Below are 18,833 nucleotides of genomic sequence, written 5' to 3' on the forward strand. Positions count from 1 at the left end.
TGCTCGTTGGAAACTTTGGAACATTTGAAGGAGTTGAAAGTTACCAACAACTGTGTAAAGATCAGTATTTTACACTATACCAACATATGTCACTTTGACAAAACACCGGAGTTGAATTCTTATCTATATTAAAAAAAAAACAAATTATCAACGCACAAACTCCCAAATCACAAGAAAGGAGTACGGAAATAAAAACAGGAAGTTCTCATTAGTGACATAAATCTGAATCGAAAAACTGAGAATAGTATCATTGTAATACAATCCCTTATTTACCTATTCATTAAATGAATTTACAAATTTATATTTTGGAGTAGTACCAGGGATTGAACGCATTGACATTCGACCGCTGAGGCACATCCTCAAGCCCTATTTTGTATTTCATTTTGAGATGGTCTCATTGAGTTGCTTAGCACCTTGCTTTTGGTGAGGCTGGCTTTGAACTGGTAATCCTCCTGCCTCAGCCTCCTGAATCGCTGGGATTATAGGCATGTGCCATTGCACCTGGCAAATTTACAAATATAAAAACAAACATTCTTTTTTTTCTTTAGGTAAGAACAGATTTATTTCATTGACTATGAATTCAGAAGCAGAAGAGCAGTGACTATGATTCTATGGAACGAACTTTTCTTTTGACAACCATGTTACTTTAATTTTCGAATTATTTTTGAACTAGAATTCACACGACCCAAATTCACTCCATAAAGTATAAAATGAAGTACTTTTGAACACATTAACATGGTTGTGCAGCCATCACCACTACCTAATTCCAGAATATTTTCATAATCTCAAAAAATGGAATCATGTAATACGTGGTCTTCATTTGTTTGCCTTCTATCATTTATCATAATGTTTTCAAGACTCATCTGTATTTTGGCATATATAAACATGACATTCGTTTTCATGGCTGAACCACATTCATGGATATGTGGATATATCACATTAAGTTATCCACTCATCAGTTGATGGATATTTTGGTTTTCCTAGATTTGGGAAGTTATGAAAAATGGTACAATGAACATTTGTGTGGATATATTTGTGTGAATGTTTTCAGTTTTCCTCGGTAAATACCAAGGATTTAAATTTCTGACTCATATGATAACTATGTGATGAATCCTTTGAGGAACTGCAAATTCTGTTCCCAAAATGGTTACAACATTTTATATTCCCACTGGTTTGGTCTGAAAGTTCTACTTCTGTGTCCTTGCTAACACATTTTATTGTCTGTCTTTTTTTTTTTAAATTGGGTGTGAAGGTGCATCTCACTGTGGCTTTGATTTACATTTTCCTCACTAATAGTGTTGAGTATTTTTTTCCATGAGCTTGTAATTGTTTGGGGAGTATAAGAAATTAAGCACGTCATTTAGAGGAGGAAAAGAGCCAGAAATTGAAATCTAGTGCATTTTCCTCAGGGCATAAAACATCTCCTGAGTTCTGAGGTCAGTGATCCATCAAGGACCAGAGGCTGCTCTGCTGAGGAGTCTCCCAGGGCCCCCTTCACATCCTTGTTCCTCAGGCTGTAGATGAAGGGGTTCAGCATGGGGCTGACCACAGTGTACATCACTGAGGCCATCGTGGTTCCCTGGGAAGAATGGGTCACAGAAGAACTGAGATAAACCCCAAGGCCTGTTCCATAGAACAAGGAGACCACACAGAGGTGGGACCCACAGGTGGAAAATTATTTAAACTTGCTCACAGAGGAGGACATCCTCAATAAGGAGGAGACAATCTGAGAGAAGAAGCATGAAAAGGCTTTGTAATAGCATATTCTAACCTCGTGGTCACTGACATCCATTTGACATGTAGTTTGGCAAAGCAAATACCATAACATCTAGATCCATAAATCCTGCCTTTTGGGTCAGATTATGTTTTGTAATATATTTAATTTCTTATGTTTCATACTGGAATGGTGGTCATCAGGGTTGGGGTATATTGTTGATGAGGAGTTTTGAAAATGCTTATGAAGTGTCAGTTTGGGAAGATGAAGAGTGTTAGGTCAGTGGTGGTACTTAGAACAAAGCAGCCGCACAGGAAAGAAACATCAGTCAGGTGCCCACAGTAACACCCGTCAATCAGTGGGATCTCCGGATTAATGCCTGTCAGTCATCAGGACCCCCTGGACAATCCTGGAGTTCAGACAACTCCCCTGACCAACTCCAATGGGACAAGGGACCCAAAACACCTTTTCCTGTCCCAAGCCCTTCCCTTTTTGCTGTAAGCCCCAAAGAAGTTCAGTCCGGTCAAGCTCCCACACAGTTTCTCCTCAGATCCTTCTCCTGTCCCCTCTGTGGGTCTAATTGAGTTCCACCCGGGAGTGAGTCTCAAATAAAGCCTCTTCGGTGGCCTTTTAAAATCTGCCTCCTTTGGTTGCTGCCCACCTCACCTGATCTTACAAAGAGCTCTGGTGACGTCTCATGGTGATATTTTTACAATAATATGAGTGTAATTGATGTCACTGTGAATGTTCAAAATTGTAATTTTCATTGTGTGTATTCTGCCACAATTGCAAATGTGAACATAATGGATCTTAAATTTTTAAAAAAAGAAGAAAATTAGTGACTATTAAGCACCAGTGTACTCCCAAGTAGAGAAATACTCCAAAACCCTTTGAAAAAATTCATTTTTATTTTTCTTTCTCTATTAATATTAGGAAGTCCTTAACAATTAGACTGGCTTGTTCCAATTTGCATAGTTTTGAGCTCTGTTCATTGAGCATGCAGTTATGTTTCAGTAAATAATCAGCCTGTGCCTCCAAATTTCAGTTGGATGGTTCTGATTCTGTGGACTTCATACCTGTTTCTTCTCCCATGAGGAAGATCCTGTCTCAATTTGCACTCATATCAATTGTGAACATTGCCTGAGCTGACGTTGGAACGTGGCAGGGGAGGGACTACAGATCTGCAGTCCTTGATCATGAACCAGAAGAAATGCAGTGGAACTGAGTCAATGCTGAAGGGGATGATGGAGACGTCAGAAGCACTATTTCTTCACACGGCATCAACCATAATCACTGCGTCTTTAAAAAACTTGGTGCCTTGAATTTGAATTTCCATCCCTTTTCCATAGAACTATAGTAAGTTAAACTGGACACCTGGGCTCTATGTTTCTGCTTCATAGCCCCTACAAATTCATTTGTTCAAAGATCATGGCAGAGATATTTATGGGCATATTATGAAAGTGGGGCACAAAGATAAAGGTGTATTCATGAATAGGACTAAGGCACATTTTAGAATTCACATAACTCTAAACTTCAGTGCTTTTGTGGATTCTTTATTTGAAAAATACCAAAATGATTCAATATTTATTAATTTCCAGACTTACATTGGGTGCCATGCCTGTTATATAGATGGGGAATGCTCTCCCCATTTTCATTAAACATATGAGCACAGAGTGGTGGGGAGATTTAACACTTCCAGTGGATCAATGATATGAGAATAAAATGTTCACTTCCCAAAGGGCTATGTCTTCAGGAGCCAAATAGAAATATTGCTCAAGATGAAATTTCTTGGTGATTTATCATGGAAGGATGTCAATAAAGAGACTGCAGGGATATATCAATTGTATAACTTCATAATAAGAGGAAATAGTTGATAAAGGTGTTTTTTTAAATTTGGACAACAAATATATTTTTAGTAGTAAAATTAACTATGCATCAGTTATTGGAAGTCAAATAAATATCCTCCACTTACATATAAATGGAAATTTCACTTGTGTGATATGGAGAGAGACACTAGAAGTTCTAAAGGATTGTTGTAATAATACACTGAAAAGTTAAATCATGTCCCTCCATCAATTTAAATACTGTGCATCAGTTAAAGCATTTAGTATAGAGATATGTTTAAAGACAGAGTTAAATCTACATGTTGATGTAAACCAGCACATCTCAGGGTAAGAGGCATTTGTTGTGGGTTGGGAGGAATGAGGGGCTTTTAAATGAATATAAAGTTTCAATCTGGGAAATTATCCTGGAGATGGATGGTGGTGGTGGTTGTAGGACCACATGAATGTAATTAATGCCACTGAACTATGTACTTGACAATGATATATATATATAATTTAGCAAGAAAAATAGAAATTATATATATATATATATATAAATTTAGCAAGAAAAATAGAAATAAATATCAAATGAATATCAAAAGAAATGAAAGTCAGTAATTATGCACACATTTCCTCTTCAGTCAAGGATGAGTGAAAAAATCTGTGTTTTCTTTTCCTCTTCCTCCATTCATATTGTGAAGTCCTTAGAGTTTGTGATAACATGGATTAGGTTGGCTAATTATGAGCTCTGTGCACAATAATGTGAAGGTAGTTAATGTCATCAAAGCATGCACTGGATATGGCTAAACTGGTAGGTGTCTTGATCTGTATATTTTACCTAAATTAAAAAAATGAACATAAAAAGAAGATAATTTTTTAAGAAAACAGACATGAACATTATATGACCTACAAGTATCTCCTAAGTAAAGGGAGGCTCCAAAACATCTGTGAATATTCATTTTCACTTCTTCCTTCTCTGTGAATGTTAGACAGTCCTTAGAGATTGGGAGGCCATGGGCCAATTTCGCTAATGATGAGCTCTGTATATTGAGCTTCCAAGGTCAAACAGGAGTCAATAAATAGCCTGAGCCTACAGCCCTTTGTTTTGATGGTTCTGGTTCAGGGAGCTCCATGATTCTTTCTCCTCGTATGACTGCCTGCACCAGGAAGCTCCTGCAGCACACTGTGCCCATGTGAATCCTGAGGACAGAGCCCTGACTGTCCCTGGGCAGCAGACATGGAAGGCTTTTCAGATCAGCACTTTTTGGTCACTACCCAGAAGAGAAGCAGCATGGCCCAGTAAGTGGTTAGAGAGCCCCTGGAAGAAGGACAGACCTTGGAACTATGAATCCCTCATTACGATTACAGAAATGACAGTTTGGTAGCACATGGGAGGACAGTAGTATGCCAAGTTTCAGCTGTGGGGACTGTGAAGGATTGCATTTATAGTTAGGTTGTGGGGATCAGAAATCTTATTCAAAGCTTGCTTTGCACCCACACTGGTTCTACTTCCCATAGAATTCTCACCCACTATTCTAGAAAACTCACGACACTCCAAAATGACTGTGGTAGTGACAAATGAAAAGGGATGGCACTAGCCAGGGTGGGCACTGAGATTGTGCTCTTGTGGCATGTTTCATTACAGGGCATCCTTATACATGTCCACTTTACAGTTATTTTTACAGAAAATGAAAGATTGTATTACATTTATATAAAATGTATTCATTTGTTAGGTAGAAAGGAATGAATCTGTGAAATGGGCTGCTTGATTACAGACATGGGCTTCAAAACTGGGAGAATCCTGGCAGGGTGTCCCCTTGGCGACACCATCAGTCATTCATTTCACTTCCTGTCACTGTAGGAGGAGACCTCTTTCTCACTGTCCTCTTCCTTTTGGGAGTTTTTGGTGGATCTCAGGGAAGAGCAGTGGCCGGCATCCATTACAGAAAGAATAGCTAGGCTCCCATGAAATGATTACAGCAGGTGCAGGGACACAGTACTTCAGCACAGATAGCTCTCTTGCCCCCTCTTAACGAGTTTCCAAATAGCTGACCACATTCTCCTTCAGGGTTGTTTGTCGTTTTAAAATCATCCCTCCTTACTCTTGTGACATAGGTAAGTTGTGTCCTGAGACAAAGCATTGTCATCTGATAGAATTTTAGTTGATGCAACTATGTTGAGTATTGATTGAACAGAGAAAATAGGTGCTTTTTTATAAAATTAATTTGTGAGGAATGTATAAAAAAGGGAAAAATGAAATTTAGATGTCATTATTTATAATGACAAATTGTAGTTATTCTTATTTATAATGATACTTTCATACCATTCAACTAACCTATCCTGTGACCTGAAGTTGTCATGTTTCATTTTCATGATGGGTCATTTTTTTTGTCCCTCTACAAGTATATGTTGTGTATCTGGAGGAAAAAAAGTCTCAATTCTGATTACCCAAGGCTATGCTTTGCCCGGTACAGAGGAGGCATCAAAAATCTGTTAGCCATTGAATTGCCCAATCCTTCATTCACAAAATATCTAAAGTTATTTTTTTACACATATGGGGCTCTCCTGTCTGTACTTTTATACTTTTCAGGAAGATCTCATAAAAGTAGAGAAAATTTACAATAACATCTTGCTGTATCCATGTCATGGACACATGGATGCTTTCTTTTCGTGGAATATGATCTACCTCATCCAAATTTTAAAATGACTATGGCAGAAATTTTCATGAGTAGGAAACTGGGAAAAGAGAGTGGAGCCGAAGGGTTAGGGTTGCTTTGCTGTTTGGAGTGAACATTTCAGTTTCACAGCCTTCCAAGCTGGCATTTCACAGTTGCATTCATCAATGACATCAACACTTCTATCATGGTGGAATTCTTAATTTATTAATAGAAACACAAGGACCAAGTGTTTATTGAATTCCAGGCATCCATTAGGTACCACACATGTTGCAGAGATGGGTGTTGTTCTCCCTATTTCCATTTAAACAGTATGAGTACAGAGAAGGGGAAAGATTTACACACATTCTGCAGACAGCAGCAGGACAATGATGAGAGACTAAGAGTGTTGATTTCCTGACTTCCATCCCAGGGTACCATCTTCTACTGGAGAAAACAGAAAATGTTATTCCTATACAAGATAAAATTTCATTGGGAGATATCAAGGAGATAATATGACTAGACAAACTGCAGGGCCATTTTGGTGGTATATTTTAATACTAAGAAGATGCAAGTTTAATAACCTATTTTCTTATTGGAACACAAATGTAGATTCATAGTAATAATATGGAACATGCATGATTGTGGAAGTCAAACAATAACCCTATCAACATACTATAGAGAAGTTTTCACTTGTGTGAAATGGAGAGAGGCCCAAGAATTTTGAAAGAATTCTCATAATAATAGATATAAAATTAAATGATGTCCATCCTTCAGTACATCAGATGAAGACATTCAAGAAGATGTATGTACTTCACATAGGCTTACAACCACTTGTTGGTGTAAAGTAGCACATCTTGGAGACACTAGGCATTTTGTCACAAACTACGTAGATTATCTTTAGGTGAGTTCCAAAGATTCTTAGGAAAACTTATAAAGGATACATAAATCAACAATGTGACATGGACCACTGAAAGGAAATTATGCTCACCAAATTCATGAGAGTAGCTGTGTCTGGGGCACAGGTATGCAGGAGAATTGAATCCTGCAGAGACACAAAGAACAGAAATATCATAGGTAGGAATTAAGGTTTCTATGAAATGTTAGTTCTGATGCCAAGATCATCAGATATTTACACTTTAATATATGTGGAGAAATTTATTGACAATAAGAATAGTTAAAATTCATGGATCATATTTTAAGTGCCAAGAAGTATTCTAAGTATTTTTGATATAAGAAAATACCAGCAATATCTTCAACTGCAGATGCTGAAAAACCTGATTTTGGCCTGAGATCAAATTATTGGAATATACATAAGTGAATATATTAATTACCGATACTAAGAATCACTAGTTACTTTATTTAGAATATTATTTTTAAAAACTCTCTTACAACAACCATAGGAGATAGGTAATTGTTTTCCCCATTTTGCAGATGATTCAGCCTGTTGTGTTTTCTTTCCTTCCTGTTCTCTTATCTTTTGCATTTTCCCAATTAAACCTTAGATCTTACAATGTAATGAACCCAAGTTTTCTTCATGTAGCTGAAGGAAGGGGATTGCAATTCATGCATCAGGAAAGATTGACGTGAAAGTCTATTAAGTAGAATTAAGAAGGTGGGGACTCAATTGTGAGCTTTGGATCTTTCCTTGGTTCCTACACTATGAATGTGAAAGATTACGATCAGAAAAATAATGAAGCAACACTAGCAAGCTGGATGGAGTAAAGAATCAAGAAAAAGACAAAGGGCAGAGGGCTACTTTATATACTTTTTTTTACTGATACTATTTGAAATTTTTACAGACAAACCTATACAAAGTTAAACATTATTTTTTTAATTGTAGAAGAATACAATATCTATCTATCTATCTTTCTTCTTTATTTTTATGTGATGCTGAGGATCAAACCCAGTGCCTCACAAGTGTGAGGCAAGGGCTCTACCACTAATCTAGAGCCCCATCCCTGAAGTTAAACTCTTTGAAGACCTTTATTATCAATTGCTTTTTAAAAAAAATAATTGAGAGGTGATTTGTGTTCTAATGTCAAATTTGTTGTCAGTGATACCATTAATGATATACATTTAACCAAGTTGATTTATCAAAATTTGAAACCCAGCAAATACAAGGGTATTTGTTTTATATTACATGATTTTTAAAGGACAAAATTAAATCCATAAAGGACAGAAGTGAGACGGTCAAAGACGGATGAAACTCATAGAAGATAAGGAGCCCACAATGTTTTCTGATTGTGAACCACTGACCTCAGTTTACTTATCAGATAATACAGTCCTTCACAGTATTTTAAATATTAGAAGTCAAAGGATTCTGTATTAAGGCCTTCAGACAAAATGAGGCATACTGTACTCTTTGTATTTCCTTTTTTAGGGGGGAGGTACTGGTGATTGAACTTATGGATCTCAATTACTGAGCCACATCCTGTTTTTTTGTTTGTTTGTTTGTTTGTTTGTTTTGAGAAGGTCTCTCTGAGTTGCTTAGGATCTCGCTAAATTGCTGAGGCTGGCTTTGAACTCACAATTTTTTTGCCTCAGCTTCCTCAGTGCTGGGATTACAGGCATGCGCCATCACACTCGGTTTGCACTGTTTCTTAATACCCTTTTTGAGAATAAATTTTTATGATACGGAAGGCTATTACTATTTTTTTCTTAAGGGAGTTGGCTATATTTTATTGCGATCCTAGAATGTTCTCTTTAGTGCTTCTCATTTTCTAACAAGGTCAGTTGAATGTCTTGAAAGTTGGTGTGGAGGAAATAGGTAAATAACACAGAAAGCAATAATGAAAAAGTCTACAGTTTTGTATTTTTCACAACCAAGAAGTAGTGCTGATGGTCTGTGGACCTCAAATGTGACTACTTTAGATATGAATACTTGAATTTGAAGTATATAGAATGTAGGTGCCCATTGATGTATTTCATTTCTCCCATCCTTTCTTATTTTTCAAAAGGTGTCCTAGCAATAAAGAGCCACAAAATCTAACACGTGTCTCAGAATTCCAACTCCTGAGCCTCTCAGAGGACCCAGACCTGCAGCCCATCTTCTTTGGACTGTTCCGCTGTGGTGAGCCGTTCCTGCGGACTGTGGTCGCCATTACATGATGGCGCTGGCTCCGTTGTGGTCTGTGAAGGACAACTCCATATCAAAGAGAGTTGGCGTGTTCCCAGCTCCTTATCAGAGAAAGTTGGCGTGTCATTTTCTAGCACCCTGTGAGAAGGGTACACGTGGCAGCTTTGCATTGGGGTTCCCGGTGCTTTATTAAGGCTGGGAGGGGCATCCAATTATTATTACGGGTAGTAGAAGAATCATTAGAAGAATATCAAGGGCCTGAATAAACTGCTGAAAGAAGATTCCTGAGTCGCGTCTTCCTTGCGGGCAAGGGGGTCGCGACAAGTGGTGCCGAAACCCGGGAGAAAAGAAACAAAGAAACACCCAGGAACCAGAACTTTCAGCAGTCAGGGAGGCGCGCCGGTAAGTCCCAGGTAAGGTGGGACCCGCTGTTAAAAAGCGGAGGCTCCTCTATACATAAAGAGGGAGCATTAAAAGGTACCTGCTCCTCTGTAAAAAGAGAGGGCGTTACATCTCATAGCAATTGCACTCTGTATTTTCGTTTTTGTTTTCTGTGTATGTTCGTTTTGCTTTGTGTACTTTCACTTTCAATTTCTGTGTTTTCTTGTGTTGCGTCATGGGTGCCGTGACTTCAAGTCCACTTCTTCTGGCCTTAGATGGCTTTTTATGTTCCAAGGGACTGGAGGTGAAACGCAGTACCTTAGAGAAATTTTTACAGAGGGTAGATACAGCTGCAACGTGGTTTGCATTTTCAGGCAGCCTCACTACACCCAGCTGGGATAAATTAGGCAAAGACCTTGACTTTGCTCGTGAGCAGGGCATGCTAGAGGGCGGGGTGATACCCCTCTGGAAGATGGTCCGTAGTTGTCTTACGGATGGCCGATGCCAAGAAGCGCTTGTTAAAGGGCAGGAGGTTTTAGAACAATTGCATGAGGAAAAATCAGAAACAACAGAGAGCGAAGTGTCTCAGGAAGAGGGGAGTGTGCGGGGCGTGGAGAACGGGAGGAGACTGTATCCAGATCTCAGTGTGCTGCGCACGCCCCCATGCGAAAGTGGGTCAGAGGCAGAAGACGCTGAGGAGGAGGAGATAAGAACGCTGTCCCGGCAGTTAGGGAGTTTAGGTACAGGGAACAGAGATAAGCAAGGGCTCAAGAACGGGCGGCCTCCCGATCCGCCTCCGTATGGCGGGGGTGTTTCAGGCTGCCGCTGCTTTCCTCTGTTCCTCAGGGCTGGCATATCATTGCTATTGACATTAAAGACTGTTTCTTTTCTATTCCTTTGCATCCTAAGGACTCACAGCGTTTTGCCTTCACCCTTCCCTCGTGTAATCACAAGGAACCAGATCAAAGGTTTGAGTGGGTTGTTTTACCACAGGGAATGTCTAACAGTCATACGATTTGCCAGATGTATGTAGGGAAGGCACTCGCACCTCTCAGACAACAATATCCTTCCATCAAGATTATTCATTATATGGATGATGTATTATTGGCAGCCAAATTAGAACAGTCAGTTTATGAGGCCTATAAAGACCTGGAGAAGTTGTTAGCTCAGTATGGATTACATATTGCACCTGAAAAGGTTCAAACAGGGGATTCTATTCAGTATTTGGGAGCGACGATTGGATATGACATATTAAAACCACAAAAAGTTACTATAAGAACTCAAGATCTCCAAACTCTAAATGATTTTCAAAAACTGTTGGGAGATATTAATTGGATAAGAGGTTATTTACATATTCCTAATATCGTGCTCCAGCCTTTGTATGCTATTCTTAAGGGTGATCCAGATCTTACTTCCCCTCGTACCCTCACTAAAGAGGCCAGAGCGGCCCTTATAAAAGTAAAAAAAGCTATACAACATGCTACTCTATGCAGGCTCCAGAATGATAAACCTTTCCAGTTATGTGTGCTTGCCACTATGCGGCAGCCTACTGGAGTACTGTGGCAAGATGGGCCTTTACTATGGATCCACCCACATGTATCCCCAGGAAAATCTTTAGAATACTATCCTGATGCTGTTGCAGCGTTAGCACTTAGAGGGATTCAACAGAGCATTCAATTTTTCGGACAAGCACCTTCTTCTCTTATCATACCCTATTCTAAAGTTCAACTTAATGTTTTGTGTGCTACTCTAGACAACTGGGCTATTCTATGTTGCTCGTTTCAAGGGGATATTGATAATCATTACCCTTCTCATCCATTAGTCCATTTTGTTAAAGAGCATCCCATCATTTTCCCTAAAGTAACTTCACCCACTCCAATTCCGGGGGCTGTTAACATTTTTACTGATGGCTCTAAGTCTGGAATGGGAGCTTATGTGATTAATGACTCTCCCCCTGTTCAGCATCAATTTGCTCCTGGAAATCCACAATGGGTAGAACTGCAAATTGTCATTGAAGTTTTTAAACAGTGTTCTTTTCCTTTCAATCTCATTTCGGACTCCATCTATGTGGTACAGGCACTCAAAATTTTGGAGGCTATAGGAACTATTAGTGACACCCATACTGTGTCTGCTTACTTTAATCAGCTTCAACAGCTTATCCGTAGCCGTACTGCCCCTTTCTATCCAATGCACATTCGGGCTCACACCTCTCTTCCTGGCCCGTTATCACAGGGTAATGCCTGTGCTGACTCGGCAACTAGAAGCCAGTTGGTATGCTTGGCCTCCTCCTTAGAAGAAGCTAAATTGTTTCATCACAACTTTCATGTCAATGCTATGACACTGCGCAGACGTTTTTCCATCTCCAGAGCAGATGCTCGTCAGATAGTATTACAATGTCCCCATTGTGTCACATTTCTTCATCCTCCTACTTATGGTGTAAACCCACGAGGATTGAAGCCATTGGTCGTCTGGCAAATGGACGTAACTCACGTGCCTGACTTTGGTAACCTCAAATATGTACATGTTTCTATTGACACATACTCTGGAATTATTCATGCTTCTGCTTTATCGGGAGAAAAGGCACGTAATGTTATTACTCATTGCTTAGAGGCATGGGCAGCATGGGGTGCACCTGCATCCCTTAAGACTGATAATGGACCTGCTTATACGGGCAGACAGTTTACATCTTTTTGTTCTACTATGGGAGTACAACTTGCTCATGGGTTGCCTTACAATCCTCAAGGACAAGGCATTGTTGAACGTGCCCACCGCACCTTAAAAGAAACCTTAGAAAAACAAAAAGGGGGAATAGGAGTTGACCACACTCCTAAAGAACGCCTGTCCTTAGCTCTTTTTACCATTAATTTTTTGAATTTGGATATTCATGGCCGCTCTGCGGCCGATAGACATGTGTCCCCTCAGCCCTCTGTGACTGGCTATGTTAAGTGGAAGGATGTTCTTACGGGCCAATGGAACGGCCCTGACCCCGTGCTGACATGGGCACGAGGATCTGTATGTGTTTTTCCCCAGGATCGCACGGAGCCGCTGTGGATCCCTGAACGCCTGACAAGAAGAGTCTTGAGATCTACTAACCAGCAGCAGGAGGTGCCACAACAGCCCCATGATGAGGAGCTTCATTCTGATGAGTGCTCTGGCTCTGATGCTGGTGCCAACGGTACAGATGGCACCAATGCAGTGGTGGGCAGTGGCACGGGCATGGCCAATGCCAATGCCAGTTCATAGTAATTCTAGTGTCCTCCCCACTCTTTTTTCTACCTCATGTGAGATGTCTGATCCTTGTACCTCTCCTAGAGGGGACATGGAAAATATTTTTAATCAGTCTCAAGTTAATCTCACAGGAGTTTTTTGTTTCAGCCTTGGGAACACTAATTGTATTAGCCTTAAGACCAAAAATTTGACTAACTGGGAGGACCCATTGCAGTCCAGTCGAGTCTCAGGGAGTATTCTCAGTGCTGTATTGAGCCAAGTAGTTTCAGGGAAGCAATCAGGCTCAGGGACCCCCGCAACTAGCTCTGTTTTAAACATAACTACTTTAGCTATTATCTCCGAGGTATTAATCCCAATGCCTCCTTCTTCTAATAGTACTTGCTATGCCACTCATTTCAAGGCCTCTCCCTACTGTACCCCTAATTTTGGTTTTCCCCCGACATTTACGCCTTGTCAGGATCATTCTTGGGAGAAACATCAAGTTGCTAAAGGTTTCTCCTTTTCCCCCCCTCTTAAGAGATATGTTTACAACTTTAACAACAATGCCAACTCCTCTACAGGAACAGGTTGGTCCTGGTTTCAATGGCTCATTTCCAATGCGAAGGGGGCTTCAGCCGATATTTCCGCATTGGCTCAATTACTAGGAGCCAAAAGTTGGCTGGCTAATGTTTCTGGCACTACTAAGGAGAGTGAACGAGGTAATAGGCTTACATCTGTTTCGTTCAACTCTCTGTTACATTATGCCACATTGCCTCCTGCAATGGTCTGTATCCAATCCCCGTTCCTGTTCCTTTTAGCTAATCACACCTCATCGGGGATGCTGGATTGTTCTATTATTACCTGTTTCTTATCTGAGTGTTGGAATGGTTCTTGGACTGTAGCAGTAATTATGAAAATTCCAACTTTTGTCCCAATCCCAGTCACTGCGGATCCAGATAAATTTCCTATTGTAGAGCTACTTAGAGTCCGCAGAGATTTTGGAATCACAGCAGCTATAGTGACAGCCGTGGCGGCATCTGCTGCTGCAGCAGTTACGGCCGGAGTAGCCATGGCCAGTCAAGTACAAACTGCTGCCACTATTAATCAAGTTGTTCAACAAACGTCCACTATACTTGAATCGCAAAATGCGATTAATCAACATATTTTGTCAGGGATTTTAGCTACCAACCAAAGAATAGATTTTCTTCAAGCTCAGGTAGAGGAATTGGCTGACCTAGTACTTTTAGGCTGCATTGACCAACGTGCACATTTATGTATAACCTCTGTCAGATCTAATGATTCCAGGAATGCTTCCCACATCATTGGTGGATATCTGGCCGGAAATTGGTCCATGGAAGCGGAAGACATGATCCAGTCTCAACTAACCCAGATAGCTGTCTTGAATAGTACCCGTGTCGATCCCGTGACTCTGGGTCAATTCACCAATTGGATATCTTCTGCTTTTTCCTTTTTTAAGGAGTGGGTGGGAGTAGGCATTTTTGGTGCACTGTGTTGTTTTGGTATGTTCCTCTGTTTGTGGTTTCTCTGTCGCCTTAAGGCTCGTAGTGCTCAAGATAAGGCTATGATCATACACGCTCTTGCTGCTTTAGAAACTGGCAACTCGCCACAGGTCTGGCTTGCGCATCTTAAGCACTAAACTTTTGACATGGTCATTGCACCCCAAGTTATTGTAACATTGCACTGGGATTGACATGTCTTTCCTCGTTATTCTCTTAGTGTCAGAAAGCCCTTGCACTCTGCCGGTCTTGCTACCATTGCACGCAGATGGGTTTCTACACTAGTGCCTTTGACATGGTCGTTGCACCCCAAGTTATTATAACATTGCACTGGGTACGACATGTCCTTCTTTTGTCTTTCTCTTAGTGCTGGAAAGCCCTTGCACTCTGCGGGTCTTGTTGCCATTGCACGCAGAAGGGTTTCCACACTGGTCTTTATCTATCACTTTAAAGTCCGTGCCTTTCTTTCAGGGTGCTGCCAACTTGTTTATAGTTGTACCTCTGCATGGCCACAGTTCAACCTCAGCTATTCCCTCTTACTCACCATCGTCACGATACAGGATGCGAGGCAAGGCACTGCACTTGAGTGATCCATTGAGAAGAGGGACCTCAAGGGGAGCATGTCCTATTGCATGCGGGTTTGACGTGTCTCCGCCCCACCCCACGAAAAAAGGCGTCGGCTGATATGGTGTCAGGTCTGGGGAAGGCGCCCCCTGGGGCTGGCCCATACTATGCAGCCACTTTTGCACAGTGGGATAGGACCTCTACTCTCGCCTGTATTGTCTTAGTGAAACAAAAAGGGGGAGCTGTGGTGAGCCGTTCCTGCGGACTGTGGTCGCCATTACATGATGGCGCTGGCTCCGTTGTGGTCTGTGAAGGACAACTCCATATCAAAGAGAGTTGGCGTGTTCCCAGCTCCTTATCAGAGAAAGTTGGCGTGTCATTTTCTAGCACCCTGTGAGAAGGGTACACGTGGCAGCTTTGCATTGGGGTTCCCGGTGCTTTATTAAGGCTGGGAGGGGCATCCAATTATTATTCCGGGTAGTAGAAGAATCATTAGAAGAATATCAAGGGCCTGAATAAACTGCTGAAAGAAGATTCCTGAGTCGCGTCTTCCTTGCGGGCAAGGGGGTCGCGACATTCCTGTCCATGTACCTGGTCACCATCCTGGGGAACCTGCTCATCATCCTGGCCGTCAGCTCTGACCCCCACCTCCACACCCCCATGTACTTCTTCCTCTCCAACCTGTCCTTGGCTGACATTGGTTTCATCTCCACCACGGTCCCAAAGATGATTGTGAACATCCGAAATCACAGCAAAGCCATCTCCTATGTGGGCTGCCTGACACAGATGTCTGTTTTTCTCATTTTTGGATGCATGGATGATCTGCTTCTGACTGTGATGGCCTATGACCGCTTTGTGGCCATCTGCCACCCTTTGAACTACTCAGTCATTATGAACCCTCACCTCTGTGGCTTCCTAGTTTTGCTATCTCTTTTAATTAGCCTTTTTGACTCCCAGCTGCAAAACTTGAGTGTCTTAAACTTTTCCTACTTCAAGGATGTAGAAATTTCCAATTTCTTCTGTGACCCTTCTCAACTCCTTAATCTTACCTGTCCTGAGTCTTCCTCCAGTTCCATTGTCAAATGCTTTGTTTCTGCCATATTTGGTTTTGTTCCCATTGCAGGGATCTTTTTCTCTTATTATAAAATTATTTTCTCTATTCTAAGGATCTCATCCTCCAGTGGGAAGTACAAAGCCTTCTCCACCTGTGGGTCTCACCTGGCTGTTGTCTGTGTATTTTATGGAACTTCCCTTGGAGTGTACCTTGGCTCAGCAGTATCATATTCTCCCAGAAAGGGTGCAGTGGCCTCAGTGATGTACACAGTGGTCACACCCATGCTGAACCCCTTCATCTACAGCTTACGGAATAAGGACTTAAAATGCTCCCTGAGGAGGCTGTGCCGTAGCTTGGTGTGATCTCAGGATCTGTGGCATCTAACTGTAGTGCATGTTGAAAAATGCAGCAAAATTAAACATGTAGTCTGGTCAATCTTGTTTCCTTAGTAACCTAATTTGTGTAGTTTAATGCCTTTAATTTTTCATCTTGTTTCAGGGTGGCATAATGGTACCTGAGCATTGGGGAGGGAGATATGGGAATGGTTAAAAGGGATACAAATATTCAGCTTGGGAACATGAAAAATTCCTGGAGATGGATGGCGGTGATAATTGCAGAACAATGTGGAAGTAATTAATACCACTGAGCTGTGAACTTGACAAGAGTGAAAATGTAATTTTTTGAACTTTAAACTGTAAGGTAATAACATTGGGAATAGAAAGTAAATGATCCTTCAAAGAAATGAATAGAGTGAATAATACAGATGAGTTTCCTCTTCTGTAGAGGAAAATCTGAGAAACATTTGTGCACATTCATTTCTTCCTCTTGCTCCTGCTCTTGGTAAATCCCTATATACTGGGATTTTAGGGACTGAACAGGTTCAGCCTATTGAGCCTCCAAGGTCATGATTGTCAATAAATAGTCTGTTCCTCCAGTCCTTCAGTTTGAGGTCTCAGGTCCAGGGGACCCCAACAGACATACATGCATTTCAGGTACCACATGTGAGAATAATAATGTGCCACATTTCACTCATGAGGACTATGGGTATGTATGTATGTGGTGGCAGACATATCTCCACGTTTGGTTCCCTCCCATACTGGGTGTACTCCCCATACACTGTCACCCAGGATAGCAGGACATATGCCCCTTTAGACTGTTTTCTAAGCACTCCAAAAGGGTCACGAAGGTGTTGATGGTGATGAAGATGAGGGTAATACCCATAATATTGCCAGTCCTTATTGAGAGACTCCCGAGGTCAGGGCTCTGAGCCACCTGTTCTTTGTAGGTTGATTGAATTCATCTGTAAGGTCTTCCACAAGATATAAGTGCCACCATATTTTATTTTAGGTAGCACAAGAGCCCATTTTTATGTAACTTGTGTTAGGTGTGTAGGTTGATTGAGCTTAACCCATGTTTGAATTAAGCTGAGGCGAGACACAGGATATCTGGCTGGACAGTCCTGCCAGGCTGTCTCCTTTGCCACCCAAACATCCATTTCACTTTCCTGTCATTCCAGGATGGGACCTGTTAGTCACTGTGTCCTTCCTTTGGGGGTTTCTGGCAGATTGCAGGGCAGAGTCTTCTCCAACTGTGGGTCTCACCTCTCTGTTTTTTGCTTATTTTGTAAAATAAGTATTGGGGAGTGCCTTACATCAGCTGTATCAACTCTCCCTAGAACAACAGCTGTGTTCTCTTTGGTGTGCACTGTGGTCGTCCCTATGCTGAATCGCCTCACTGTAGACTGAGGAACAGGAACATTAAGAGTGTCTTACAGAGGCTACAGAGCACAGCAATATAGTCTCATTGTCAATTCCATCATTTTTATAGTTCGGGTTGTAAAAACCAATCATTTAGACCTGGAAAGCCAACCTTTTTGTTCACATTACTTTTGTAGCTTCATAACTTGGCTTCCACTCCATGTTTCATATCTCAAAATTGCTTCCTTTGCTTTGTCTTTAATGGAATTGTGTGAGCATTTAAAAACCTTGTCATCGTAAACATCATGACTAAATCAGTGTATCCAGGTAGCCCCTGTAATTTCTGAGCAATGACAGTGGTCTCCAGGTAAAATGAGTAGAGACACAGGATATCTGGCTGGACAGATATATATATATATATATATATATATATATATATATATATATATATATATAAAATATCCCCTTTCAAAGTTCATTCACGTTTTCTTTAAAAATTGCTTTGCTTCTCACATACCTATGTAGGCAAGTGATGCCTAGAGGCTACCTTGCTAGTCAAGGCTGGTTTTGTTGGAATCACCTGGTGAGTCTATAGAAAGATCCAGTATAGAGGAGAGGCAGGTGTGCCCATCTGCCAGGTGTTCTGTGGGGAAATCTGACTGAGAGGCTACTGGCTTGATGGGTAGGGGGGCCATACTGGAAAGCAGAGGGACATCTACACCATCTTGGGGGTGCTTAGAGACCAATGTCTTGAAAATGGAATGGGCCTGGCCCTTTTGGGTCTGTCACCTACTTACTTCTCCCAACAGAAGCCACCTGCCATATTCTGAGCTTCCCCATGTGTTCCTGTGGAGAGGAACTAGAGAGGCCTCTTTCCATCATTCTGAAAGGAACTAAATCCTCCTTGTGACCAGGTAAGTTGGCTCAAAACCAGATATTCTCCAGTTGAGCCATGAGATGGCTGCAACCCTGGCTGGTCCTTTGGTAAGATACTTGTTGTAGAATATTTGAAGGGAGTAGAAACTTAACAATGACTGTGTAAAGATCAGGACTTTATACTATACCAACACATATCACTTTGAAAAAATCTAGAAATGGTTGTTATCTATACTGTCACAAAACATAAAGGGAGGCGGCAGGGAT

General features: G+C 41.2%; 1 protein-coding gene across 1 annotated transcript; it reads left to right on the plus strand.

Moving 5' to 3' along the window:
• Window positions 1-4,774: 4,774 nt before the first annotated feature.
• LOC144370758 (olfactory receptor 7E178-like) lies at window positions 4,775-16,355 on the plus strand. Its single transcript, XM_078031822.1, has 3 exons — window positions 4,775-4,836; window positions 9,152-9,244; window positions 15,506-16,355. Exons 1-3 carry the CDS (start codon window positions 4,775-4,777, stop codon window positions 16,353-16,355), a joined length of 1,005 nt encoding a protein of 334 aa, XP_077887948.1.
• The last annotated feature ends 2,478 nt before the right edge of the window (window positions 16,356-18,833 follow it).

The sequence above is a fragment of the Ictidomys tridecemlineatus genome, chromosome 2 (assembly GCF_052094955.1).
Source record: "Ictidomys tridecemlineatus isolate mIctTri1 chromosome 2, mIctTri1.hap1, whole genome shotgun sequence".
Lineage (NCBI taxonomy): Eukaryota > Metazoa > Chordata > Mammalia > Rodentia > Sciuridae > Ictidomys > Ictidomys tridecemlineatus.

Bases quoted from the DNA above. Each gene is read 5' to 3' on its own strand.
- LOC144370758 (XM_078031822.1), top strand. From the start codon at position 4,775: ATGGAAGGCTTTTCAGATCAGCACTTTTTGGTCACTACCCAGAAGAGA. The intron at 4,837-9,151 runs GTAAGTGGTTAG...ATTTTTCAAAAG, and splicing joins AAGAGAAGCAGCATGGCCCA to GTGTCCTAGCAATAAAGAGC. The intron at 9,245-15,505 runs CTTTGGACTGTT...TGCGGGCAAGGG, and splicing joins CCAGACCTGCAGCCCATCTT to GGTCGCGACATTCCTGTCCA.